This window comes from Castor canadensis, chromosome 10 (genome assembly GCF_047511655.1).
Source record: "Castor canadensis chromosome 10, mCasCan1.hap1v2, whole genome shotgun sequence".
Classification (NCBI taxonomy): domain Eukaryota; kingdom Metazoa; phylum Chordata; class Mammalia; order Rodentia; family Castoridae; genus Castor; species Castor canadensis.
The window spans coordinates 15,085,490-15,112,897 of record NC_133395.1 but is presented as its reverse complement, the minus strand read 5'-3'; the positions used below and the strand labels follow the sequence as shown (position 1 = coordinate 15,112,897).

At 41.2% G+C, this 27,408-nt stretch overlaps 2 protein-coding genes across 6 annotated transcripts in view; one reads left to right on the top strand and one right to left on the bottom strand.

Moving 5' to 3' along the window:
- Cldn10 (claudin 10) overlaps positions 1-26,221 on the top strand; it is a 112,948-nt gene extending 86,727 nt beyond the window's left edge. Inside the window, exons 1-5 of one of the 2 annotated variants that reach the window (XM_074043127.1) lie at positions 603-894; positions 10,767-10,928; positions 11,018-11,099; positions 22,240-22,347; positions 22,874-26,221. In XM_074043127.1, coding sequence (XP_073899228.1) covers positions 675-894; positions 10,767-10,928; positions 11,018-11,099; positions 22,240-22,347; positions 22,874-22,997 — 696 coding nt within the window. In that variant the 5' untranslated portion in view covers positions 603-674 and the 3' untranslated portion in view covers positions 22,998-26,221. Of the gene's footprint in view, positions 1-602; positions 895-10,766; positions 10,929-11,017; positions 11,100-22,239; positions 22,348-22,873 lie in introns of those variants that run through there. The other variant, XM_074043128.1, reaches the window with a different exon arrangement.
- Dzip1 (DAZ interacting zinc finger protein 1) overlaps positions 25,361-27,408 on the bottom strand; it is a 60,626-nt gene continuing 58,578 nt past the window's right edge. For all 4 annotated transcript variants that reach the window (XM_074043124.1, XM_074043123.1, XM_074043125.1 and 1 more), the window contains one exon: positions 25,361-26,419. In XM_074043124.1, the coding sequence (XP_073899225.1) occupies positions 26,340-26,419 (80 nt within the window). In that variant the 3' untranslated portion in view covers positions 25,361-26,339. The remainder of the gene's footprint in view (positions 26,420-27,408) is intronic.

Here is a 27,408-nt window from a genome sequence, read left to right as displayed (position 1 = left end):
ATCCAGGCTCGCTGCTGCCTTGCATTTAGGCCTGTGCCACACACCGATGGTAACGACTTTCCGCATACCAAAAAGAACTGCAGAATTTGAGGGCAAGGTCAGTTTCGGGATCAGAACCTGCACAACGATCCTTCCTTGACAAGCCAAACAGGGTCACCCGAACGTTTAGCGTTCAGCAAACCGAAGCTGTGTCACCCTACCGTGTCCTTCCTTTCAGGCCACACAAAGGCTTTTTTTTTTTTTTTTTCTGTTTTGCTTTTACAAGGTACCTAGGAAGCCAAGCTATTTGCCTTGGGTAGGGCCGAGGGTGGGGGGCGCAGCGGGCTGTCCACATCTGGCTATCCTTGCACCGTTCCCATAAGTTATCTTCAGCGACCCGTTGGCGGGACATTCGGGGGCCGGGGGCGCAGGCCTGCCTTGCTCGCAGCCACTGGCTGCGGGCCAGCGGAGGGACAGAGCCTGGAGAGGTGGCTGCAGGTCGCCCTTGCGCGCGTCCTCACTCTCTGCCGGCGGGGTGTCGGGGTGCGGGATCGCGCGCGCCCCCTAGCGTCGGGTTGGACGCAGCACGGGGGGGCGGAAGCTGCGGCGAGAGGCGGAGCCGCGGGACCCGGTGATCTGCGGGGGTCGCGGGGCAGAGTGGGAAGGCGATCGCTAGCGCGGCTGCAGCCGGCGGCATGGCGAGCACGGCCTCGGAGATCATCGCCTTCTTGGTCTCCATCTCTGGCTGGGTGTTGGTGTCCTCCACGCTGCCCACCGACTATTGGAAGGTGTCCACCATCGACGGCACGGTCATCACCACCGCCACGTTTTGGGCCAACCTGTGGAAGACGTGCGTTACTGACTCCACCGGCGTTTCCAACTGCAAGGACTTCCCCTCCATGCTGGCGCTGGACGGTCTGCATCCCCTGGGCCCCGTTCCTCGCTCCTCACTCCCTCTCGGTCCCCCGATCCCTCGCGGGACCCCCGGACCCGACCCTTCCCAGGCCCGGCCTCCATCTGCCTGTAGGGTCTGAAAGAGCCGGGAGGGTCCACGGTGCCCACTGTCCCCAGAATGCTTTACTGCGGGGCACCTTCCGAGCCGGTACCCCGAACTCAAGTGGGGTGACTCCCAGGTGTCAGGGTCGGGGAGCTCTGTGGACCTGAGTGGAGGACACGGCTGTCGCCGCGTGTCAGGGACTGATAGGACGCGGAGCTCACCCCGCAGGGGCTTGTCTCCCCACCCCCACAGTCTGGCTCTCATTAAAGTGGTGTCACGAGAGCTAAATATGCTTGCCCCAAACTCCCTTTCGTCATTTCGTTGGTACTTTTTTAAAAGTAGGCACAGTGGGAGGAAAAGAAACATATTGCAGGTTTTGGTTGCTTGCCTTAAAATCGCTTCTACAAACTTCTCTGCGTGGGCCACCAAATTTTAGGGAAGTCAATAGTCCTTGCCAGATTAAGTGTCCGCCACGGGTGGGAATCCCGTACTGGGGAACAGCAAGCGCGCATCCCATCCTGCGGGGTGTGCCCTGCGAAATTCCTCATATGCTACTTTTGCGGGTGTCCCCCCGCATCGCTCTGCTTAGCGCCTTGCATTGTACCCACAGGTAGATATTCGCATAGAAAACTGGCTAATGGGTTTCCAGAGAACAGTGGATGTCAGCCCCGGCACAGTGATTGCTTAAGTTCCAGGCTCGTTTTTTCCAGGATTTTTCAGCCCAGCGACTAGATGGACCCTAGGAGAAACTTAAGAGTCATTTGCATTTGTTCTATATTCAAGGCGTTTTCCTTTTCTTTATTACTGCCCTTGCCGTTTTTATTTACATAGCTGGGTAAATAGAAGAAGATTTGATTCTCCTAAGACGGTGCTTGCCACGCAAAGCAAACTTGCTCAACTCAGTATTTGATGGAATATGTGCCTGCCTTTAGGAGGGTGGTACCGGGTCTGTGTCCTGTTGTAGAAAACAAGTAGCCGGAACATTGTTTATTCCCGTGCATTACTGTTGAATTTCCTGAACCCTGCAGAGCACACATCCAGGTAGATGAACAGGCAAGCTCTTGTTTCGGAGCTTTCCATTCAGGAGCGTGGGATTGACAGTTACTATCCAGGAGCATTCTCTCATAGGAACTATTGTTGCCTGAGACAGCGTGCCAGATAGGCGCTTCCTTCTACGCGGCAGTTCGGGAGAAGGCAGAGGAGGAAGGAATAAGTGCTGCTTGAAGATCTTTGAAGGCAGGGTAGCGGAGTTTCCCCTTTGTCTGCCAACGGAGGCGGTTCCCTGGTTTGGGGCAGGTGGGGGTGGGGGGTGAGGAGGAAGAGGGCCTTGGTCCTAAATTATCAAGTTAGATGGGAGTAGAGAGAACTGGCGTTTATATGTCATCCAACTTGCAAAATGGGTGTGCTCGTGTGGCTAGAAAAATAGCTTTTAAAAACGTAAATATGTTCTACTTTTTTTTTTTTGCAGTGCTGAGTATTAAACATAGGGTCTTGTGCATACTAGGCAAGAGCTCTATCATTTGAGCCACACCCTCAGCCCTTTGTTTTTATTTTGTTTTTGAGGCAGTCTCCTGATACCTTTGCCCAGGCTGGCCTCCAAATTTCTAGCCTCCTGACTTCCCTTCTGAGTATCTGGGATTATAGGCATGTACCACTACACTCACAGGGGATGTTTTTAATGAACATTTTTACAAGTTTGTACGAATAGAAATGCCTCTTTAGCTGCTGCATACATTCATTAGTCTGGATAAACTGGTTTATTCAATCATTCACCCACTGACAGCATTGGCCCCTCTCCAACTTTTCTCTGGTATTAGCACTTTACTGAAATTCCTCATATTTATATAGTCACCTCTTTGTGCACATGTATATTTCTGTAGCTATTCCACTAGGCGGTGTCATTAACAGAGCAGCAGAGCTTGCATTTTAACTTTTTTTTTTTTGATGGTACTGGCGTTTAAACTCAGGACCTCACACAGTTGCTAGGTGGGCAGTCACCACTTGAGCCACTCCCCCAGTCTTAGAGCATACATTTTAATAGTCAGTTTCCACTGACAAGTTGCATTCCACTAGCACAGTACGAGGGGAGGCACACCTCCAAATTCTTAACACCGACGTTGTCGTGCAGTATTCTAGGTGACAGCTAGGCTCTTATTCCATCATTTTAATTGGCATTTCCCTGATTCCCAGTGATTCTGACCCTCTTACTTGTGTGTATTTATTGGCTATTTATTGTTTTCTCTTTTGTGAATTATTTGTTCATAACTTATGCCCATGGTTTTGTCTCTTCTTGGTTTAAATGGTTTGTCAATCCTTGGTTCCTTATAAATGTTATCATCTCAAAGCATTGCTTGCCTTTTAAATTTACGATGTACTTTTTCGTAGAGACCTTTGAAATTTGTGATATAATCACATTTATTGTCTCTTACTTGATTGCCTTATTTTCTATAACAAAGAGGGCATTTTTTTCCACACAATGATAAATGTACTTTCTTGAACCTCCCAGAAGGGTTAAGTCACATAGCTATATTTTCACAAGCAGGAGAATTGTTCCCCCTACGTGCAAATGGAACTTTCCTAAGCAGGGCACCTCTACTTGTCTACCGTCTGCCTGGGATTCCCAGGCAGGTGCATCTGCTAGATGCTGGTCCTGATGCTGCCTTTGAAGTGATGGGAGAAAGTCACCTTACTGTGGGCTGTGGTGGCACAGACCTGAATAGCCCAGGCCTCCCCCTGAGCAAGGCATGAGCTTTAGATTGGAAAGAGAGTCCAAGAAGGACAAGAGAAAGCTCATGACTCTTGGTGTCTCATGTTAGATGTAAAGAATAAGCCTCTTGGCCACAAGCATAGGGTTTGTTGTCTGAATTTCCTATATGAGGTCAGAGCTCTGACTTTTCACCCTCAGAGGCTTTCATTGCTACTCCATCTTTCCCTATAAGCAAAGTAAGGCCTAGAACACTAAATATCTAGATCAAGTGTTCTGTCGTGATGTCTAGATGGTTAGGCCACCAGCTAACCGTTTCTGCTCTCATTTCTGCTTACAGTCAATATTAGTATTGTGGAGGGGATGCTCTGATGAGGTCCTCACTATTTATCAGACAGTTTGCTCATATAGTTCATCTTGTGAAGCAGGTGCTTCTGTCTCTATTTTATAATGAGAAAATGGAGACTCAGAGAGATCAGTTCCGTAATCAAGGAGACACCATAGATACACAGAAGAACCATAGCTGAAATTCAGTGTTCTGCTTGCCCCACCCCCAACCCTTCTTTCAAAGGATGCAAAAAAACACACAGAGCTACTCGAATAAAAAATAAAAGCTAATTCTTTTTCATTCTTAAATTCAGCAATTATCAATGGTGCGATCAGTAAATTGTCTCCACCAAGGGGATGTTTTCATTTTTTGCTGTTTTGCTGTTGAAAATAAGGAAGGCATCATTTGGAACTTTTAAGGGACACTTTGAAGGTTTCCTCCACCAGAATTCATTAATTTAAAGTTGCTATTTGAAAATGTCACAGTTGAATGATCTAGTGATTTCTGTTTATTGCTAACCCCTTATTCCTTTCAAAGCCCCATTTGATCTTCAACTGAGAATCATTTCAGCCAGGTTGAGTTTACGATATGCCATCTATTTTTGTTAGTGGGAATGTTTCCATTTCTCGTAGGAGAACTAACTATAAATTATACGGCAGAGAACTTCTAAGTAAATATGTTCATGCCTCAGCACTTTAATGTGTTAATTAGCTATTAACGGTGTCAGTAAATTAGACCTGTCAAAAATAATGGCCTCCTTGACTAGGTTTTCACCACACTTCACTTGATGGTGTTACTTATAAGTTTTGCCCTCAGGAGCTGTTCAGAAGCTAGATTGTAGAGGTCTGCCTTGCCAAAGATATACTCTGCAAGTTTGTTGGAAATCACTTACGGCCTGAGTCTGAGTGTGTTTTAAGGACTGGTTGGCACTAGTTTACAAACCTGAGCCTTAACAACAACCTGGTTCCTTTTATGGCTGGCCAGGAGTTTATTCCCTGCTCTTGGGCTCTCAGAAAATCTGCCCGACCATTGTCCCTATGACATGCCTTCATTTGTGCATGCAGAACGTTAGTAAATTATTGCTACTTGTGCAGGAGAGGTAGCCTACCTTCCACACCAGGGTTCTGGCTGGTACAGAAGGACTGGGCCAAATCAGAACCTGCTTGGTCCATCTCTCTTCTGGCGCCTGTGCCATGAAGCCAGCAGGTCAGAGATAGAACTCAGAAGGAGAGACTCTGTGGTGGTTGTGTGATTTTCCCTGTCATATTAAGGGTTGACTAGGTTGGCCTGGGATTCCAACCACTGTTTACCATCTGGGAAAATGCACTCCCTGTTCTAAATGATCAGATTGTAGAATTTAACTTTGGTAAATTCCAGTCCATCCACCAACAATAAAGCCTGTAAGATAACTAAAGTAAATGCAAATTATGGTGCATGATAAAGTTTTCTAGGAATATATGTTTATGTGTATCTATCCATCTCTATAAAGATGTATTTGTCCATGGTAAATACATGTCATCCCCCCTTAACACACGGTTTCATGTTCCTTGGTTTCACTTATCCAGTCAACCATAGTTCAAAAATATTAAATTGAAAATTCCAGAACTAAACAACTCATCAGTTTTAAACAATCTTTATTATAAAGTATTTTAATTTATATTTTATAATTGGTAATTATTATGGATTCCTTACTGTCACTAACTTTATCACGTATGTTGTGGTAAAAGCAGTGTATTTAGGGGTCAGCATAATCCCTGGTTCCAGACATCCACTGGGGGTCTTGGAACATATTCCTGCTGTTAAGGGGATTACTGTGTGGCTAGTCCCTCCAGCTTTGTTGTTTAATGATTGTATTGAGAGTTAGCTAAAACACCTAGAAAGCACGGATTAAAATGAATTTCACAAAAATAATGAAATCACACTGTAGTTGTAGCTTTCAGTTATCCTCTGAGTCTTGCAAAGGACTGATAGGATTCTGCTCTCTGTCTTGCCTCTGCCTGGGCCTAGGCTTTTGCTGAGGAACTTGTAGGTCGAGGTTTAAAATCGAGTTGGTTCAGAATTCATCAGCCAAGAACCAGATAGCTCTGCAGCATGGTTATTGCTATCAAAAGGAGCCTCATTATCCTGTTTTGCTAAAAATAAGTTTCTTTTGCTGCTCTTGATAGCCTTGGTGAAATTATCAGTGAAATTATTTTTTGTGTGGAAGTCATTCACTCTACATAAAAGGAAGCCACTGTCATAGCAGTCTGCATTTATGGGGGCCCGAAACATATTCCAGTTCAGTAGGGAAGCTGCTGTGGGCTCTTCAACGTGGATCCTAGGAATAATATTCAGGTTTTAAATTTTATTCTTCCAAAGAAGCACACGACTAGAGGCCACCAGTGTTTACTGCCAAAAATCTGGGCACTTAAAGGGTTTTTTTTTTTTTTCTTTTTTTTCATTTTTCTTTTATTATTCATATGTGCATACAAGGCTTGGTTTATTTCTCCCCCCTGCCCCCACCCCCTCCCTTACCACCCACTCCACCCCCTCCCGCTCCCCCCCTCAATACCCAGCAGAAACTATTTTGCCCTTATCTCTAATTTTGTTGTAGAGAGAGTATAAGCAATAATAGGAAGGAACAAGGGGTTTTGCTGGTTGAGATAAGGATAGCTATACAGGGCATTGACTCACATTGATTTCCTGTGCGTGGGTGTTACCTTCTAGGTTAATTCTTTTTAATCTAACCTTTTCTCTAGTTCCTGGTCCCCTTTTCCTATTGGCCTCAGTTGCTTTAAGGTATCTGTTTTAGTTTCTCTGCGTTAAGGGCAACAAATGCTAGCTAGTTTTTTAGGTGTCTTACCTATCCTCACCCCTCCCTTGTGTGCTCTCGCTTTTATCATGTGCTCATAGTCCAATCCCCTTGTTGTGTTTGCCCTTGATCTAATGTCCACATATGAGGGAGAACATACGATTTTTGGTCTTTTGAGCCAGGCTAACCTCACTCAGAATGATGTTCTCCAATTCCATCCATTTACCAGCGAATGATAACATTTCGTTCTTCTTCATGGCTGCATAAAATTCCATTGTGTATAGATACCACATTTTCTTAATCCATTCGTCAGTGCTGGGGCATCTTGGCTGTTTCCATAACTTGGCTATTGTGAATAGTGCTGCAATAAACATGGGTGTGCAGGTGCCTCTGGAGTAACCTGTGTCACAATCTTTTGGGTATATCCCCAAGAGTGGTATTGCTGGATCAAATGGTAGATCGATGTCCAGCTTTTTAAGTAGCCTCCAAATTTTTTTCCAGAGTGGTTGTACTAGTCTACATTCCCACCAACAGTGTAAGAGGGTTCCTTTTTCCCCGCATCCTCGCCAACACCTGTTGGTGGTGGTGTTGCTGATGATGGCTATTCTAACAGGGGTGAGGTGGAATCTTAGTGTGGTTTTAACTTGCATTTCCTTTATTGCTAGAGATGGTGAGCATTTTTTCATGTGTTTTCTGGCCATTTGAATTTCTTCTTTTGAGAAAGTTCTGTTTAGTTCACATGCCCATTTCTTTATTGGTTCATTAGTTTTGGGAGAATTTAGTTTTTTAAGTTCCCTGTATATTCTGGTTATCAGTCCTTTGTCTGATGTATAATTGGCAAATATTTTCTCCCACTCTGTGGGTGTTCTCTTCAGTTTAGAGACCATTTCTTTTGACGAACAGAAGCTTTTTAGTTTTATGAGGTCCCATTTATCTATGCTATCTCTTAGTTGCTGTGCTGCTGGGGTTTCATTGAGAAAGTTCTTACCTATACCTACTAACTCCAGAGTATTTCCTACTCTTTCTTGTATCAACTTAAGAGTTTGGGGTCTGATATTAAGATCCTTGATCCATTTTGAGTTAATCTTGGTATAGGGTGATATACATGGATCTAGTTTCAGTTTTTTGCAGACTGCTAACCAGTTTTCCCAGCAGTTTTTGTTGAAGAGGCTGCTATTTCTCCATCGTATATTTTTAGCTCCTTTGTCAAAGATAAGTTGCTTATAGTTGTGTGGCTTCATATCTGGATCCTCTATTCTGTTCCACTGGTCTTCATGTCTGTTTTTGTGCCAGTACCATGCTGTTTTTATTATTATTGCTTTGTAATATAGTTTGAAGTCAGGTATTGTGATACCTCCTGCATTGTTCTTTTGACTGAGTATTGCCTTGGCTATTCGTGGCCTCTTGTGTTTCCATATAAATTTAACAGTAGATTTTTCAATCTCTTTGATGAATGTCATTGGAATTTTGATGGGAATTGCATTAAACATGTAGATTACTTTTGGGAGTATAGACATTTTTACTATGTTGATTCTACCAATCCATGAGCATGGGAGATCTCTCCACTTTCTATAGTCTTCCTCAATCTCTTTCTTCAGAAGTGTATAGTTTTCCTTGTAGAGGTCTTTCACATCTTTTGTTAGGTTTACACCTAGGTATTTGATTTTTTTTGAGGCTATTGTAAATGGAATTGTTTTCATACATTCTTTTTCCGTTTGCTCATTGTTAGTGTATAGAAATGCTAATGATTTTTCTATGTTGATTTTATATCCTGCTACCTTGCTATAGCTATTGATGATGTCTAGAAGCTTCTGAGTAGAGTTTTTTGGGTCTTTAAGGTATAGGATCATGTCGTCTGCAAATAGGGATTTTTGACAGTTTCTTTACCTATTTGTATTCCTTTTATTCCTTCTTCTTGCCTAATTGCTCTGGCTAGGAATTCCAGTACTATGTTGAATAGGAGTGGAGATAGTGGGCATCCTTGTCTGGTTCCTGATTTTAGAGGGAATGGTTTTAATTTTTCTCCGTTAAGTATAATGCTGGCTGTAGGTTTGTCATATATAGCTTTTATAATGTTGAGGAACTTTCCTTCTATTCCTAGTTTTCTTAGAGCTTTTATCATGAAATGATGTTGGATCTTATCAAAGGCTTTTTCTGCATCTATTGAGATGATTAAGTGGTTTTTGTCTTTGCTTCTGTTAATGTGGTTTATTACGTTTATTGATTTTCGTATGTTGAACCACCCCTGCATCCCTGGGATGAAGCCTACCTGGTCGTGGTGAATAATCTTTTTGATGTGTTGCTGAATTCCATTTGCCATTATTTTGTTGAGGATTTTTGCATCAATGTTCATTAAGGAGATTGGCCTATAGTTCTCCTTTTTGGAGGTGTCTTTGCCTGGTTTTGGGATAAGTGTAATACTGGCTTCATAAAATGTGTTTGGCAGTTTTCCTTCCCTTTCTATTTCATGGAACAGTTTAAGGAGGGTTGGTATCAGTTCTTCTTTAAAGGTCTGATAGAATTCAGCAGAGAATCCATCAGGTCCTGGACTTTTCTTTTTGGGGAGACTCTTGATTGCTGCTTCAATTTCATTTTGTGTTATAGGTCTATTCAGTTGATTAATTTCCTCTTGGTTCAGTTTTGGATGATCATATGTATCTAGAAATCTGTCCATTTCTTTTAGATTTTCAAATTTATTTGAATATAGGTTCTCAAAGTAGTCTCTGATGATTTCCTGGACTTCCATGGTGTTTGTTGTTATCTCCCCTTTTGCATTCCTGATTCTACTAATTTGGGTTTTTTCTCTCCTCATTTTAGTCAGGTTTGCCAGGGGTCTATCGATCTTGTTTATTTTTTCAAAGAACCAACTTTTTGTTTCATTAATTCTTTGTATGGTTTTTTTGGTTTCTATTTCGTTGATTTCAGCTCTTATTTTTATTATTTCTCTCCTTCTATTTGTTTTGGGATTTGCTTGTTCTTGTTTTTCTAGGAGTTTGAGATGTATCTTTTTTTTTTTTTAAGAAGACTTAATTCCCAATGTAAACCTGATGCATTTATGTGTCCATTTGCTCAACAAATATTTACTTACACTTAGCATGTGCTACTCTCACCATTTCAGATTGCAATATGGCACTGTTTCAGGCAGACGTGAAAATGGCTTATGTGGTAATAGTTTATTAGTTTAAATCCTATTAGTTTAAAATGTGTTAGTTAGTGCCTGGACAAAAGCCACACTGAAGTTTACCATCATCCTCGCTAGGCAAATAAAAATGTGTGACTGAGAAAAATGAATGATACAGGAAGGATGACCCAACAAACTGACAGAACACATCTTTAGGCTATTTTAAGCAGTTGACTTAATAATATGAATTATTTTACTAAACAGTGCTTTCTAAAGGCCAACTTTCTTGTGTGTGACCTGATAGTAACACAATGTCACTAAAATACTTCTTGACTTATACTCCTCATTGTTCATGGGGGAGATTCTAAGTAGCCTCAGTTACAAACTTTCACTAATGTTGGAGGGTTTGACCCTTTGGAAACTCCTGCAACCCAATGTCAAAACCATTAAAATAGCTACTTAAATGGAAGATGATGCCTCTTAAAATGACAGGCAGTGGTTCGTGGATTTTATAGACTGATCTTGGGAATCCATTTCTGCCACTTACTAACTCACCTCTGACAAGTTATGAAACCTGCCTGTGCCTCAGTTTCCTCATAAGTGAATGTGGGGTAACTCAGGTTTGTCTGGAGGATTATGCACAAACCAAACTTTAAAGTGTGGGACATAGATTTGGTACTCCATATAAAGTAGCTTGTTTTCCTTTTTTGCTTGTCTTTGCCTTTCGTTTTAACCATTAGTTATGTTTCTAGGTACAATCATCCAGAATGCTAATGTAAAATAAGGATGTCTCTCTAGGGCAGCTGCATGTTTCATGTTAATGTAAATGACCTCCTCTAATTGCAGGTTATATCCAGGCATGTAGAGGACTTATGATTGCTGCTGTCAGCCTGGGCTTTTTTGGTGCCATATTTGCACTCTTTGGAATGAAGTGTACTAAAGTTGGAGGCTCAGATAAAGCCAAAGCTAAAATTGCTTGTTTGGCTGGGATTGTATTCATCCTCTCAGGTAAACAATAACTTTCTTCCAAACAGGGTTGTTCATGCTGTTAATGAAATAACACTAACCATAGTGCTTTCTCTCTGATACATTTTTAGGGTTATGCTCCATGACTGGCTGTTCCCTGTATGCAAACAAAATCACAAAGGAATTCTTTGATCCTTACTTTGTGGAGCAAAAGTAAGTGTTCCTCTTGGTCTCTACATTTCTAGCCCACAGGACATGATGTAAATTAATGTCAGCTATTAAAAGATAATGATTTCCTATGTGGCTGTTGAAAATTGAACATACTGGTAAGTGGGATTTGATGACATCATGCAAAGTCACATGCCACACTGACAAAAGATGCATTTAACTTCTTCATTAGTATTGTACAATGTCTTGTCTCAAAGTAGCTCAAGGCACAGGATTTAAGGCAGTAAACTTCACCCACTGCCTATCATAAGATTGAAGACAACTTCAGGAAAAGTGGAAGTAAATATGAAATGGGAGGAAAGAGAGATGAGGTGTGAGAATAGAAAAATTAAAAGTCTGCTTCAATTGTGGTTCATCCAATGCTGGTCTCTAGGTCTTAGAAATTTGATAAACCCGCCTACTCATCCTTTATAAAGAAACCACATGACACCAGGTTTTTAAATGCTGTTGGAGTGTGGTAGGGATACCCAGATGTGTCTCTTTAAGCTGCAGTGAGTGCTTTGGTATCAACAGAGGTGCTTATTTATCATTGTGGCTTTTATTGTGGTTCCTTTTGCTTTTTATGGTTTCTCTAGGCTTATTTCTTTGGATTGGGAAAACCCCAGAGACACCAAATGAGAAATAAGCAACCACATATGAAATCTTTTGTCTAACAGGATACCTCAGAGACCCCTGCAGGAAGCCACAGGTGCCCTAGTGTCTTGCTGTCCACCAGGCTGGTCTTTCTCTTTCAGACTTAGATAAAATGTTATAAAAAACATTTTCAAGTAAATTACTAAAATACCTGGTCAAGTGGGCATTCCTTTTTTTCTGGCAGATTTTGGAATCTCCATAAAATTGATTTTCCAGTTCTGTGTTTAGTATAGCTAATGCATAAACAGGAAATGCTTAAATTATGAACTCTAATGAAAATAATAGCTACCGTGTGCCAAGCAAAGCACTGCAAATGTTGTCATATTTTTTTATTTATTAGCATATTATAATTTTACAGTGGGTAAATTGTGACGTTTACAAAATGTTACAATATATTTTAGATTCACCCCCTCCATCATTCTTTACCCACCCTCCTCTACTTCTTAGAATGATTTTAATAGGTCTCATTGTTACATTTTCATACATGAACACATAACACTCCCGCCGTACATTTTATTTTATAATATCTTTAGGAAGTAGGATCCACTGGGATGCTCTTTTTCGAAATTAAGAGGTCAGGTGAAGTGTCCAGGGGACTAAACTGGTTAGTTGAATATCATGATTCAATCCACGTAGTCAAATTCTAGAACACTTGCTCTAAAAGGTGTGACTTAGAATATTCTTCATAATTTCTGACAGGGAGTTTCTTTGTACATTTTTAAATAGTTTTTCCTTTGGCAGTTCTGGGATTTGAACTTGGGGCCTTGCACTGAAGCCAAACTCCAGCCTTTTTGCTTTTAGTTACTTTTTCACATAGGGTCTTGAGCTTTTGCCCAGGGCTGGCCTTGGACCATGATCCTCTTACCTCTACCTTCAGCATAGCTGGGACTTGAGGAAGGCACCATCACAGCCTGCTTGCTTTTGTGTGAGGGAAAGTGGGAGGAACTGGGGCTTGAACCAGGGCTTGTGACTGCTTCATGCTTGCCAAGCAGGCATTGTACCTCTTGAGGCACACCTCCAGTCCATATTGCTCTGCTTATCTTGGAGATGAGGGTCTTGTGAACTATTCTGTCAGTCTGGCTTCTTCCTGCTGGTGTGCAGCGTAGGCCTAGGTCAGGACACTCTTGTTCTTGCTGCCCGTCATTGGGGATAGCTGGGGTACCAGGTCATGGATGATCCAGAAGGTCCCCAGCAGAAGGGGGTATCTACTTAGGAGATCACAACTTACTGGTAGTTGTGTTTAAGGAGGGGGAGCCATACTTAGAGTTTAGTGGACTTAGTCCTTGAGCTGTATTTATAGTTTTATAGCTTGTGCTGAAGTAGATGTAAGTGACCCAAGTAAAGACATATTAGATCTGATATCTGGGTCAAGATGTATGACATCTGATATCCCAGTCACAATACCTTAGATCTGGAGTCTGAGCACGACAACAAAAATGGTACCAGAGTTTAGTTTCTACCTCAGTTCTTACATCCAGCCAGAGAATAATTCAGGCAAGATGTAAAAATGTAATGAAAATGATAGTAAAGCTTATTAGGAAAGAAATTTAGTATAACAGGATAAAAGTAGGGGAAATGGGAAAAAAGGGAGAAATATTTCCTGCTCCCATGCAGGAAGTGGGAGTAAAGACTCTAGTTTATCTTTATAGATGTCTTTATTAGCTCTTTTCTGCAATGACTTAAAAATTAATAACCTAGAATTTTCCAGTTTAGCTTATAATTAAAAGTAGAAAAGCTAGGGGCTGGTGGAGTGACTCAAGTGGTAGAGCACCTGCCTAGCAAGCATGAGGCTCTGAGTTCAAACCCCAGTGCTGCCAAAAAAAATGAAAAGCTAGAGGTTAAGAGAAACAGCCCTGCTAGCTAAGCACAGTAGCAGGTACCTGTACTCTCAGCTACTTGGGAAGCAATGCAAAACAAAAAACAGTGCTGCTTACAAATTGGTAATATTTACAAGTAACAGGCCTTTCACTGTGTGAAAACTCCTTGAAAATTGGGCCTTTCTCTCCCTCACCTGTTGTTCCTTGCAGTGACTTGCACAAAGAAAGGCCCTCCATGGGAGAAATGAATTCTAGTTGGCACAAGGAATTAATTATCAAGGCCTAAGAATCATTAATATGATCGGATTCTAATTACAGTGACAGAAAAGAGGCCTAAAAATGGCATATGACACACAAAGGGAATTCCAATACCTTGTTGAAATAAAATGTGCTTTTAAGAAAATCAACAAATTGACCGTATTGATTTCATCTGGTCTCTCTTTAGCACTACCTTCTCATAGAAGGGGATAAAAATTTGGAAGATGAGTAAGCCACAAATTGCCTCTTAACACAGAATAAACTAGCTGCAGAGGTCTTGAAAAGTCATCGTCTTTAAAGCAAGACTTTGAGCTGCCATATCCTGGGGGAGAGCACTTCCTCAGCTGACATTTGCAGAACTTAATAATTGGTACCTAATTTCATTTGTACATGAACTTAGGTATACGAGGAGCCCAAATTCATGGCTGCACCAGCTATGAGCAGGGGCTTGGAGGGTGCAGCCATGGGATTATTTTAGCAGCCTTTAGTGTCCTACTCGCCAGGTATGAGAATTAAGTAAGATCCACGAGGTCAGAGGCAACTCTTTTCACTATGTCTGGTGTCCACCACAGTGAAAGAAGTAACGTTGTTATTGTATTGCTGGTCCTTTCTGGATTGGGGAAAGCTTTCTTTTGTCTCAGCAGCCTGAGGAAGCAAGCCTCTGAGAGGACAGAGCTGGGAGGCACCTCTTTATTGTCAGCTAATCTTTCTTTTTTTGTGTGGCAGTGTCAGTATTTGAACGCTGGGCTTGCACTTGCTGATTGCTCTACCATTTGAGCTATGCCTCCACCCCTTTGTTGGCTCTCGTTATTTTGGATATATAGGGCCTGGCTTTTTTGCCCAGGCCATCCTGGATCTCAGTCCTCCTATTTTACACCTCCTGCCATTGCTGAGGTGACAGGCATGCCACCATGCCCAGCTGTTTTCCACTGAGATAGGGTCTCAAAAACTTTTTCCCCCAGGCTGTCCTGGAACCATGATCCTCCCAATCTCAGCCTCCCAAGTAGCTACAACTACAGGTGTAAGTCATAGGTGCCTGGTTTGTCAGCTAATCTTACAATCACTAGCTATCACCAAATGTCATCTCCACCTGGAGCCCCAGAAGGTGTGACTGCAGCATGACCTCCTGTATGTGGGTCCTTGGGCAGGAAGCTGGAAACAACAGTTTGCTACAGGCTCTAGTTTGAATTGCTCTCCAAGACCTAATATTTTTAAAATGTGCTACAAGACAGTTCAGGCCTTAGAGCATGGTTTCATTGTTGGTTTGTTGATTTTCATAAGATTTCTGATGGGATTAGGGTTTGAACTCAGGGCCTACCCCTTGAGCCACTCCACCAGCCCTTTTTGTGTGGTGTTTTTTTTTTTTTTACAAGATGGGATCTCACGAACTATTTGCCCAGGGTTGGCTTTGAACTGAGATCCTCCTGATCTCTGCCTCCTGAGTAACTGGGATTACAGGCGTGAGCAACCGGTGCCGGCTCCCCACCCTATCTTTTTAACTTTTGTTTTGCTTCCTTTTGTTCAAGTTATGATCATGTTCAATGACTTCCAGCATGGGCTCTGACAGTCCTGAAAATTATTTCTCTACTCTTCCCTTTAGGCTATTTCAAACCAACTTCCTCCTTTTTATTAAAACAAAACCTACCAAGTCTGAAAAAATAATATCTCCGCTTCTCCAAGCTGATGATAATAGGTAACCCCATGGCTTGATTCACATCATTGCTTTCTTGTCCAGACCACTAACTTCCTGAATGTCTTGCTTTGTTTTCTTAAATTAACTGTTCCACATAAGAATTGATTGTCATAAAATGCTTTACAAATCAGGAAAAGTTACTGGCACTTAACCAATTACCTATTTAAGAAAACAGAACATTACGATCTTAGATTTTTTTCATATATGAGTTATCCTTGATGCTTTGGCTCAGATAGTCTCCAGGCCTTTTTCAGTCTTTTCAAACACTGGAATACTCTTCATTCCTCACATACTTGGTTTCCATTTTAGGGTTTAAGCTTTAGTTAGGTAAAATCTTTTCGGTGTTGTCACTGTTTAGTAGTTAGAAATAAACATCTGCCAGCTGGAAGAGTGGCTAAGCAGTAGAGCTGTGCTTAGCATGTATGACACCAAGGTTCGATTCCCAGCATCAAAAAAAGAAGTAGAAGAATTGGAAAATTCTCTCATTCTGGTTGTCTGTCAAGTTAAATGAACAACAAACTAAAAAGCAGAGCTCTACATTTCACAGATTTTCCTGGGTGGAATTGAAAAGAGTATCAATCTCACAGGTGACCTTGCCAAGATCTTAACTTTTCTCTTCTAGCCTTATGGCAATTTATTAATTATGAAATATGTTTGCTTAAGATCACTCTTCTCACGAGGCAATGTGGAGAATGAGCTAATGATGGTGAAGACCTCAAAGACTCCTATAGATTCCATTAACTGCTAAATATTAAAAACACAGCAGAACAACTGCTAACTATGAACAAGACATCTTCCTGTGACTTTACTTTGTTGAGAACTAGGCTAGGCTATCTCGGATTATTGGAATTCTGCTGATACTTTTGCTATGCTAGCAGGCCTTAAAAATCTGCTCGGATACCAAGTACTCACCAATTCTGTCTTGATTTGACTAACTGGTGCATGGGTTAATTATCCCTGGCAATTCTGGTAATTTTCTCTTATCCCCTTCATACCCTGGCTCACCTCTGATCATCCTTCAGGACTTGCCTCCTGGGGGAGATAGGAGCCCTTCTGGATGCTGCCGTTGTTTCTTGTATGCCACCATAATCCTCCTGGGAGTTACTACCTACTGATTTATTAGTCTGTCATCCAAACCAGACGAGGTGCATCACGAAGTAGAGACCACCTGCTGAATCTCTCGCAGTTCAGTTCAAAACCAAATCTATCATTTAGCAACATCGATACCATTGACCTCATCCATCCATGTGGGTAACTGAGGGGTTACCTGACCTTGACCTTCAGTGAGAATGATGGGCTGAGTCACAATGCTCACAGAAGGTGGGGCACATGCACACTGAAGCCTGAATAATCTGACAGTGCAGACAGGACTATACTTTAAGATAGGAAATTCCTAAAACAACTTTCCTACTTACTTAATCAGTTAAATAAGATCTTTGCAACATGTTTATCTAAAAAAAAAAAAAGGCAAGGTAGGAAAAAAAGAATATACAAAGCATCCAACACTTGGTAGGTAATCAGTATATGTTACCTGTTATTAATATACACAGCTTGCAGAATTCTAAACTACTCAATGATAAATCACAGCACACAGAGAGAAAATACACATATATGAGTATTATTACATTGTTATAATGAGTATATGAGTATTATTACATTGTTATAATGTAATGACAGAAGAGCAATTTAGAATTGTTACCCCAAACTTAAAAATTAGTTTTTATTTTAGTTTCTTAAATTGGAGAACTACTCTCAAGGGTTCCATGTGTAAACAGACACTTATAATCTCCCATTCTATGGCTTGCCAACATTTGGGAGGCTCCTGCCACTAGTTCCTAAGCCTTGTGGAATGCCTTGGGTAGAGTCCTGGGGCACTGCCCAGCAGTGGGAGAGAGCTAACTGCTAACAGAAGCAAATCACAGAGGGAGGCAGACTGTGGCAGCCACAAGACACATCCCACTTCTAGTAACTGTGGCGTATTTGCGGGAAATGTGTGTTTGAAGACAATTCCTATAGAATGCTTATTTATATAAAATCCATTCTTGCAGTTTATAGACCTTAGATTATATATATAAGCCTATACGTTTTGGGAAAGTTTGCACTAACCAGTGATCTCTAAAAGGCTGGCTTAGCAACACAGGTCATTTTGAAACACTGATGTTGACAATATATGAGTATTATCAACATATGATGTTGGTAACAGATTTTAAACATTTTTTAAAAAACTTTTTTCTTCGGTGATACTGGGGATTTGAACTCAGGGCCTCATGCTTGCTAGGCAGGTGCTCTATCACTTGAGCCATACCCCCAGCCCTCATTTAAAAAAAAAATTTCATTATTTTGCTGGGCACCAATTGCTCATGCTTATAATCCTAGTTACTTGGGAGGCTGTGATCAGGAGGATCGAGGTTTGAGAACAGCCCACCAAAAAGTTCCCAAAACCCCATCTCCAAAATAACCAGAGCAAAATAGACTGGAGACCTGGCTCAAGCAGTAAAGCATCTGCTTTGCAAGTGTGAAGCCCTGAGTCCAAACTTCAGTAACTGGAATATCATTTGCCTATTACCACTCTTGATTAAAATGAGGCTTCTGGCTCTGTGACTTTCATTAAGGTGTCTTCACTTTGCTGGGGATCCTAAAAGGATGAGGTGCTCCCATTTGTTACAAGAGTTTTTGCCTTATTTTTGGAGAGCCTGTTCTCCTTTCTGAGCTCCTGCAGGTCTGATTTTAATTATTTCCCTCACCTCTTTTTGTGCTGGGTGAAAAGACAGCCAGAGGGCATTCAGAAAAAAATTCCATACCCTGCAGCTCTTGAGCCACCAAGAACTTAATGAACCAGGAAGAGAGAAAACTCCTCTGTGAAATAAGAACTGATAACAGGCTGCATTGATTTTTTTAAAATATTAATAAAATCCTTTACTTAGCACAGGTGTCCATGACAGGAAGATGGAGCAACAGTTTAGACCTTGGGAGTTGGTTGGAATCATAGTCACAGGTTTTCAATCCTGGTCTTAGTGTTTACTTAGCTGAAACATGGGACAGGTAATTTAATCTTTCTCTGAGCTTTGATTTCCTCATTTGTAAAATAAGGATACTAATACCTATCTCTCAGGATTGCAGTGAAAATTAAATATGGTAATGTATATAAAAAAATCTTAGCACACACACACACAGTCCTAACAATGAGCTGTAGTAATAGTAGCTGTTACTGTGGGATTGACTTGAAGCACGTCTGTGTGGATTTGGGAGAACAGTGGTCAGGTTTGCTTTGCACAGACATGCTCTTTAACTCTATTGTTAAGTTTCATCATACCTTACTGTAACTATTTGCTCAATGTCTGACCAGTGCCACTGGACTGTAAGATCTGTGAGAACAGGGCTGTCTCTCTTGTCCACCCTGAACACGGGATTAACGCAGTACTTGTCCTGTCATTTCTGTGGAGATGACCAGGGGAAACTACATTGGTTCCCATGGATAGCAAATCAAGTCAGAACAGAATGTGACTTGAAATAGGATGTGAAAATAAGAGGTGTTCCTCAATCTCTTTCCTTAAAATGGCTAAGAAGAGACCAGGCTGAGCTCTGAGTTGAAGTAGGACATACATCAAATCAAGTTGTCCTCCACATGAGATGAAATCCATGGGCAACAGCCCATAGTTCCAGACACGGCCAGGTAGAGGAGAGTAACTCTAGTCCATAGAGTTGGGTTTATTTGGGGTGTGGGGGAGAGACTTAAAAGTGGTTAATCTGTATTTGTTTGGTTTTGGTGGTATTGGGGTTTGAACTCAGGGCCTTGGGGCTGGCCAGGCAAGCACTTTACCATTTGAGCCACTCCCCAACTCCATCAAGTCACTGACACAAATATTAAAGCAGCTTTTGATGAATCCTATCAACTGAGATACTCCAAAAACAATGTTTTCTTCTGAAAACCAAGTTCCTTACTCACGCTGAGGATCATGGATCTGACTGGTGTGGAGTAGATTTATCGTTTCAGCATAAGGAAGAAACTGTGGTGATCTGAACAAAGAGGCCACACTGAGAGGGAAAGCTGGCCTAGGGCCAAGAGGATATTGCTGACAAAGAAAGACCTGCAACAGATAATCCGAAATTTGGATAATCCTCCGGAGGTGTCGAAATCAGTTTATTAGCATTACCAAAAGTGAAGAAAGACTTCCAGGCAGAGGTGAAGAAGACGTGCTTTGGAAAGAAATTGTAGTGGATTTTACATTGTTCTGTCTGTCATGTTGCCTTTCAATAACACAAGTCAGTGTTTGCTGGATGACACACATTAATAGGTATGAAGTCACCGTTGAGCAAGTCTGTGACCGGTGTCTCTGAATAGAATGAAGAAAGTCTCTGAAAGAGAAAGAACCAGTACAAAAGCTGGCACATCCGAATTGTTAAAAAATGCTAGGATAGATTTAGGGTCTCTAAAATCAAGTCTAAATGGGTACTACTTATTAAGTGTTTGACAGAGGTCACAATAGAAGTCAAATGAAAATGATATTTTCCTTGACATTTACCCTATATGAAAAGTGAAATACACTAAAAAGGAGTAAATGAGCCAGTTATTAATAAGCCAAACTCATGACTCTCAAATATCTTCGGAAAGTTTAAAGATTGTTTGAGTTAATGAAGACAGTCCTGAAATTTACAATACTGTACGTGTTTGTAACGCTTTCCATAAATTCAGTGCCCAGCTGTGGCTCACGGTTTCTGTCTCCTCCATCCTTCAACTGGCCACCAATAATAAGAAGATACTTAATCACCCATAGTACATGGCACTAACATCCTGTTTTAATAAAGCTCAGTATTGTGAAAAAATCTCAGACTCTCTTCAGGATATACTCCTTTGCTAAGGCAAAGTTGTAGGAGAGAAGACAGCCTAACCTCCAGGAGGGGAAAGTAGAGAAAAATAAAAGGCATAAGATTTTAGAGTTGTCATCTTAGTTAGTAATGTCCTCCACATTGAAGTGTTTGGCTATGTTCGTTCCTTTCATTATACTGCCAAAGGATGGCACTGAGTGGGTCTGAAGTCAGCTCTCTGTAGGATTTTGGGTGTTCAAAGAGGTCAAAAGACATGTACAACACAGCTTGGCAGGACTGTGTCTCTTATGTACATCGCATTAAGACAACATAGAAGCAGAGCAGGTTGAGGATATTTAGGACATCCTTTAGGGATGTACAACATGAGTGTCTTCTAAACTCCCAGTTTGATGTTTCTGGTTGGGCTTTCTTTTCCAGCACATCACTCCTCAACCCTCTTTGGGGTGTCTGTGTGTGTGTGTGTGTGTGTGTACAGTCTGAGTGTGTTTTTGTCCACTTATACCAACATCTGTTTGCCATTGCCCTGATGGACCCCTTGGAGAAGTATCTGGGCTTCTAGAACTGGATGAAGTACTTGCTCCTAGTTGCTGTCACAGTTGTTCCTTGCCCCATCTGTCACTTAATTTCCCAGGAAGGGTGGCAGGACAGTGAGAAAAGAAGGGATTCCAAGGGTAGCACTGTTGTGCATGTAATCCCATCCCAAAGCCACTGATTTTTGTAAGCATTGCTTCCTGGTCTCTTGGCTAGTGGTTGGGCTACATTAACCCCTACGGCCACTCAAACCACACCAGAAAGCTTGCCTATTCCAGGGACAAGAGTCCAGAATTTGTGGCATGGCAAGTCAGAAGGCAAGAGGCTCAGGACAGCCACGGGCAGCTCTGGCAAGCTGCTGTCAGCAGCACTGTGGACCTCCACACCCCTGGGCTCTGGTCCCACAATTGGTCAGGGGGAAGTAACTGGTGAGGGGACCAACCGTGGGTCCTGTTTTCTCTTTACCTCTGACCTTCCTAACCTCATCTTCACTATGGATTCTGTGCAATCAAAACAGACCTTTCCCACTTCAGCTTTACTTTATACTGAAAAGCACCATTAGAAGAAAATTTTTTCTTTTTGCCTTGGATTACAGGTCTATGAGCCAAGACCCTATATAAAAGACCCTCTATAAAAAGCAACAGCAACCTATTCTGTAGGAAAAGGACAGACATAATGAGAATGCACAGACCCTTGGTTTCGCTATGCTCTTCTTATTCCGTAGTTTGTTGCTTTGGGTGACTCTTCCCTAAAAACATTGTCCTCCCCAAGGGAGGGACTGTCATGTTCATCTATGCATCTGCTTTGGTCATCTGCAGGGTATTATGGCCTGCCATCCAGGAGATGCTGATTAGCAATGTATCACTAAATAATAGCCGTTATTGTAAGATGAAGCCATTTCCATCCTGATCCTTTATGGACACCTTGGTACCATGATTTATTTATATACAGCAGGAATGTGACCAACATTCCTGAGGAGACCCAAAACAAAAGGGGTAGAAGCCTTCCTTTTCTAACTACAGTATTCCTAAATAATTTACACTTCAAATAGAGTGAACGGGTGGAAGGTTTTGGGAAGTGAAGGCAGAACCTAGAGAAAGGTGCCAAATGAGTCAGATCTAGACTTTGACCTTGTCTGCCTAAACATACTCATTTTCTTTCAGGATGTTGGAGACTATCAAAAAAATGGTTACAACAACACTTTGAGAAGAGTTTACAGCTTTCTATAGACACAAAGGTGTAGTAACTTCCTTTACAAGTTGATAGCAAAAAGTATGAGCATTTAGCAACTGTTGCCCAACAGTGTTAAATATTGTTTACCCCCCTAATAAGTAAGCTGTAATACTTGTGTAATACTTTCTCACAGGTATGAATTAGGAGCCGCTCTGTTTATTGGATGGGCAGGAGCCTCACTCTGCATAATTGGTGGTGTCATATTTTGCTTTTCAATATCTGAAAACAACAAAACACCCAGGTATGAAAAAGAGACAAAAACTACTTGTTAAAAAGCACTATACTCTCCTAAAACATTACATATGGAACAAATTAGATAGTTCATGGGATTCAGGAATAGTTTCTCATTTTGTTTTAAGAGCTTATCATTATAATATTCCAAAGCCATTTCTGCAGTTAGAAATACAAGCTTAAATATAAGGGCATGTTCTTCGTGTTGGCCTTATTAAATTCTTTGTATAGGCAGGAATTGTTGACAAAGGTCACTGTTAATTCTCCCAGATTCCAGGAAGATGAGCTTTAAAAAAATAGTTTTGAAAAAGAATAACTAAATAAATGAATAAGCCATGAATTTCTTCTGCAGAGATTGTTTTGTCAAACAAAAGTTACTCAGAAACACTGAACTATGTCTCAAGGTCTGAGGAGGGAAGAAAGCCAACAACAAAGAGGAAGTCTTAAACTGAGTTATCAACAGAAATGGGTTTGTGTCAAGTTCTGTTTGCCTTATGTGTTGAACAAAATCTGCCAAACTGTGTTTTGCCTTTCAGAATGGGGTATACATACAACGGACCCACGTCTGTCATGTCTTCTCGGACAAAGTATCATGGTGGAGAAGGAGATTTTAAAACCACAAACTCTTCAAAACAGTTTGATAAAAATGCTTATGTCTAAAAGAGCTCAGCTGGCAAGCTGTATCTTGAGTTTGTTATAAAAGCGAACTGTTCTCAAAATGATTCCAGTCAAGGCCCTTCTATAATTAACACTCAAACTATTTTTAAAAGATGAAGTTCAAGACTTGGTTGATTGTATGAATGTTACAGTTATGTACTAATCACTTTCTATGGTGGCTTTCTATTAAAAAAATAAACAGGTTATTTACAGGATTTGTACATTTTACATATTTAGAGAAAATGTAAAGCATGTAGTACCAAAGGTTTGTACTAAACTTTTGATCTTTCATGCATGGAGATCTTTGACCCCATTCCTACTTCATTCATATGTGAAACAGAAGTATGCGAGGAATGGTGGCTTATAGACAGTATGGAGACAGTCTGAGCTATTCCTCAAGTGTCCCTCTGCTGCTGCATAGAATTGTCTACTTCTTTACTCCCTTTACTCCCTTCTGTCAGGACTGTCATTCCTAACTCATGGAAGGGTTTTTGGTGCCAAGCTGCCATTCCCCTTCATGTGGCACATCCACCTTAAGTCACTGTGTAGGTTTCTCTAATACAGGTTGCAGAGTCCACAGAAAGCAAGGCATCAGCATCAGCAGAGCTGTGGCCATTGGTGGCTGACTCTGAAGCCAATAAAGGAAGTCCTGGAACCTTGCACCATACCTGCCTCCTTGAGAGCTGGTGGGCACAGTTCTTCTATAGCCCATAGGTCCTGAATATGAGTGATTCAGAGACTTTGCAAGACATGTTAAGTTGCTCCAGTGACTTCTCAACAAAGACAGATTATCTCCTGGGGCCAGCCCTATGTCTAACAAGCCCAGGAAGGCAACAGTTACTACCATTAATGCTTATGTGCCCTGGCACACTTCTGTCTCACAGTACACCATGCGATATGCACTTTCATTAGCTTGCATTTACAGAGAAGAGAATTAAAACAGAGACCTTAAGAAACCTGCCACGGTAGTGACAGAACCAGAACCTAGATTTTGGCTGAGACAGTGTAAGCTGTGGGTAAGAACTGGTGCCTGGGTTAGCTGTAGGAAATTGTCCAGTATGAATCACTACATAGGGGTCAATATGACTTTCCTGAACTGTGAATGATTACAAGAAAAATCACATTATTTGGAGGAAGGAAAAGCAAACAGATTTGTTTAAAAAAAAAAAAAAACCCTCCATACCAAGTTAGTAGTTGAAATACCTTTTTCCAGAGATACTAGCAAACTGACAGATAGAAAGGTAGGTTGTGTGCTTCAGACCAGCGTGGGGCCAGTGTTGTGTGGGTGTACACTTAAAACAAAACAAAATAAAATTAACTGAAAGCTGAGCTAGTGAAGATAATATGTAGACTGTAGTGAATTTAGAGGGAGGTACGGGATGAAGGTACAGAAAAGTTCTGCTAGTGACCAGAAACGTGTTAGCTGGGTATCAGGGAGGGGCAATATAAGAAAATGTTCCAGGGAAAAGGAACAAAACAAGTAGAAAAAGTGATATGACCAGACAGACAAGTTAAAGGATGGGCTTTGGTGTCACAGACATTCTGACCTAATTGAAACCTTGGGTTTACTGAGGAGAAGGTTGTTATGTTTCCCCAGCCTTTGAACCAGGAATGAACATACGGCAGACACGTGACTCGGCACAGAAACCTGGTTTAAAGCCTGCTCTGGTCACTTTCTAGCCGTGTAGCCCTTGGTGAGTTACTCCGTACTGCTTCTAACATCTTTAGGATGAAGATTATGACAATGACCACATCCCAAAGGTGTTCTAAGAAATGAACTAATACTGCCAAAAAAAAAAAAAAAAAGAGAAATGAACTAGTACATTTTAAAAACAACAAAACAAAATAAAACAAACAAACAAAAAAAACCAGATCAAAACCACATGGCTCAGTCCCTGTGGAAGAAATGACTAATGGACAAAGTGACCTGCAGACTAGCTTGGGCACAGTGTTTTTGTAAGTAGCTCATCTCTCTCCTACTACAGGAAAGTTTGATCCATCATTTATTAAATCTTTTAGAAACACACGTATGTTCTCTTGAGTCAGTCTCCTTGTTACTGTGGGAGGCTGTAAGGCAGGAGTGCTAGAATTAGGGAGGCTGTTACTGAAATGCTGCTGGCTTCTGGAAGAATCTTCTGACATGTGGAATTGAAGTTACATTAATACAGCCCTTGCAGGAAGCTTGAAGAATACTTTTAGAAGTTTGGAATGGGTATATTTGCAAAGAACCCCGAAGAGAGTAGAACCGGGTTTATTCTAAAGTCGGGATGGTGCAGGGCATGGCCCCTAGAGCAAGCTGGGCCATTAGTAAGTCCCTGGATGGATTTGGCTCAGAAATCATCTGTAATAACCAGCCACAGTCACAATGATGTCATGGAGGGTTTACTGGAAAGGTTGACAGGTGAGAAGAGATCCAAAACCCAACAAACCATTTAGTTAAAATGTTACTGTTTTGGGAAACAGTACCAATAGTACCACAAAGTATAAAAAAAATGCAAAAAACCCCACCTCAGTTTATATGAACTTTTTGACCTCTGACAAGGTCATTGTTCAAGAACATAACTGAATTGGTTTTGAGGTATTTTATAATATGGGTTGGGCATTATAAAAAAAAAAAGAAAAACTACATTCACACATGATTTAGCAATGGCTCAATCTTTTCTATTGGTATTCTAATAAAACTAATTGGCATTTAAAATAGTTACATTTATTCACAAAATATCCATGGTAACTATTAAACTGCAGAAAATAACTTTCATAGCAACATGCTTTTAGGGGCTCAAAGCTGAATATGATTGAGTATTTTAGGAAAATGTATTTAACACGGGCCTAGCTAAACTTTGCATTCTAAACTTAATTTCTATATGAAAAATAACCAGTCTAACTCTTGGGATTTCACTGATTCTACTAATTCAATTTTAAGGATATGTACAGAATTTTGTTAATAGAAACACTTCCAAACTACATAAAGATATTTAAATAAAACTGTAGTAATTCAAACCCAAACCTGCTATAAGTTAAAAAAAATTGTTTCACTTGAAAATTAGTAGGAAAAAAATACATTTAACACTAGAGTACCATTCTGAAGAAAACACTTTTTATGACTTCAAAGATACCTTATTTTTAAGCAGCAGAAGTCAAACACCTTTATATGCTTCAAAATACTGTTGACAATTTGTTTTTCAATACTGCATGAAGTGCCATTAAAGAGACCCTTGTTCTTTTGAGTCAGCTTCCTTGTTACTGTGGGATGGGAGGCTGTAAGGCAGGAGCGTCAGAATTAGGTAGGCCATTACTGAAATGCTGCTGGCTTCTGGAAGAATCTTCTGACATGTGGAATTGAAGTTATACATCTAAAAAGTCGCTCCAGTCAGTCACAGTTACTAAGCTGCTTTTTAATGTGCTCGATTCATTTTCTTGAAGTCCTGTGGAGGGAGAGAGAGAGAATGGCCCAGTGGTTAAACAAGCAGATTGTCAAACTGGCAGAGTGGCTCAAGTGGTGGAGTGCCTGCCTAGTAAGCGCAAGGCCCTGAGTTCAAGCCCCAGTGCTGACAAAAAAAAAAAAAAAAGAAAAAAGAAAGGGACATTGTGAAGACATTTTCTCATACTGTCTTTCATCATTCAGTGTCTGAATCTGCTGAGGAATCCTTTTTTTGGTGCTGGGGTTTGAACTCAGGGCCTACACTTTGAGCCACTCCTCCAGCCCTTTTTTGTGATGGATTTTTTTCAAGATAGGGACTTAGGAAATATTTACCCAGGCTGGCTTTGAACCATGATCCTCCTGATCCTCCTGAGTAGCTAGGATCCTCCTGAGTAGCTAGGATTACAGGCCTGAGCCATCGGTGCCCAGCTCTGCTGAGCAATCCTTGCCCCCCATAACTGGCCATATCTCAAGGATCCCTGTCCTGCACCCCAGTAACTTCTGGGCAGGAGAGGCACATCCTGGTTCAGCACCTGGCACAGGGCCTGGATACTGAAAGTACTCAGTAGGTTTGTGTTGTTGTTAACTCTAAGTGAACAAATGTGTAAAGAAAAGAGAATTAATATCCACACGTCAACACAAATCTCTAAGTTTAACACTTAGTAGGTAAGTGTTAAAAACGGGTTTTGCTAGGGTGGATTAACTTAAATATGAGGTCAATTTTAAAAAGTTTCATGATTTTGAGCCACTGAAATAGGGCACTACAGAGTCATTTGTTTGACTCTATAGACATTTGCCTGAGTGACAGAGGGTCATGGCATTGGAGTGTCCTCTTGGCCCTGTTCCTTAAGATGGGCTGTAAACACAAACATGGTCTTTTGGTTTTTAACTTTTAAAGCTGCTCTATGGATAGCACAGATAACCTCATGATGGTTATGTGACAGTCATGTTATTCTACAATTTGACAGTAAATACATAGCTGACACACTGGTA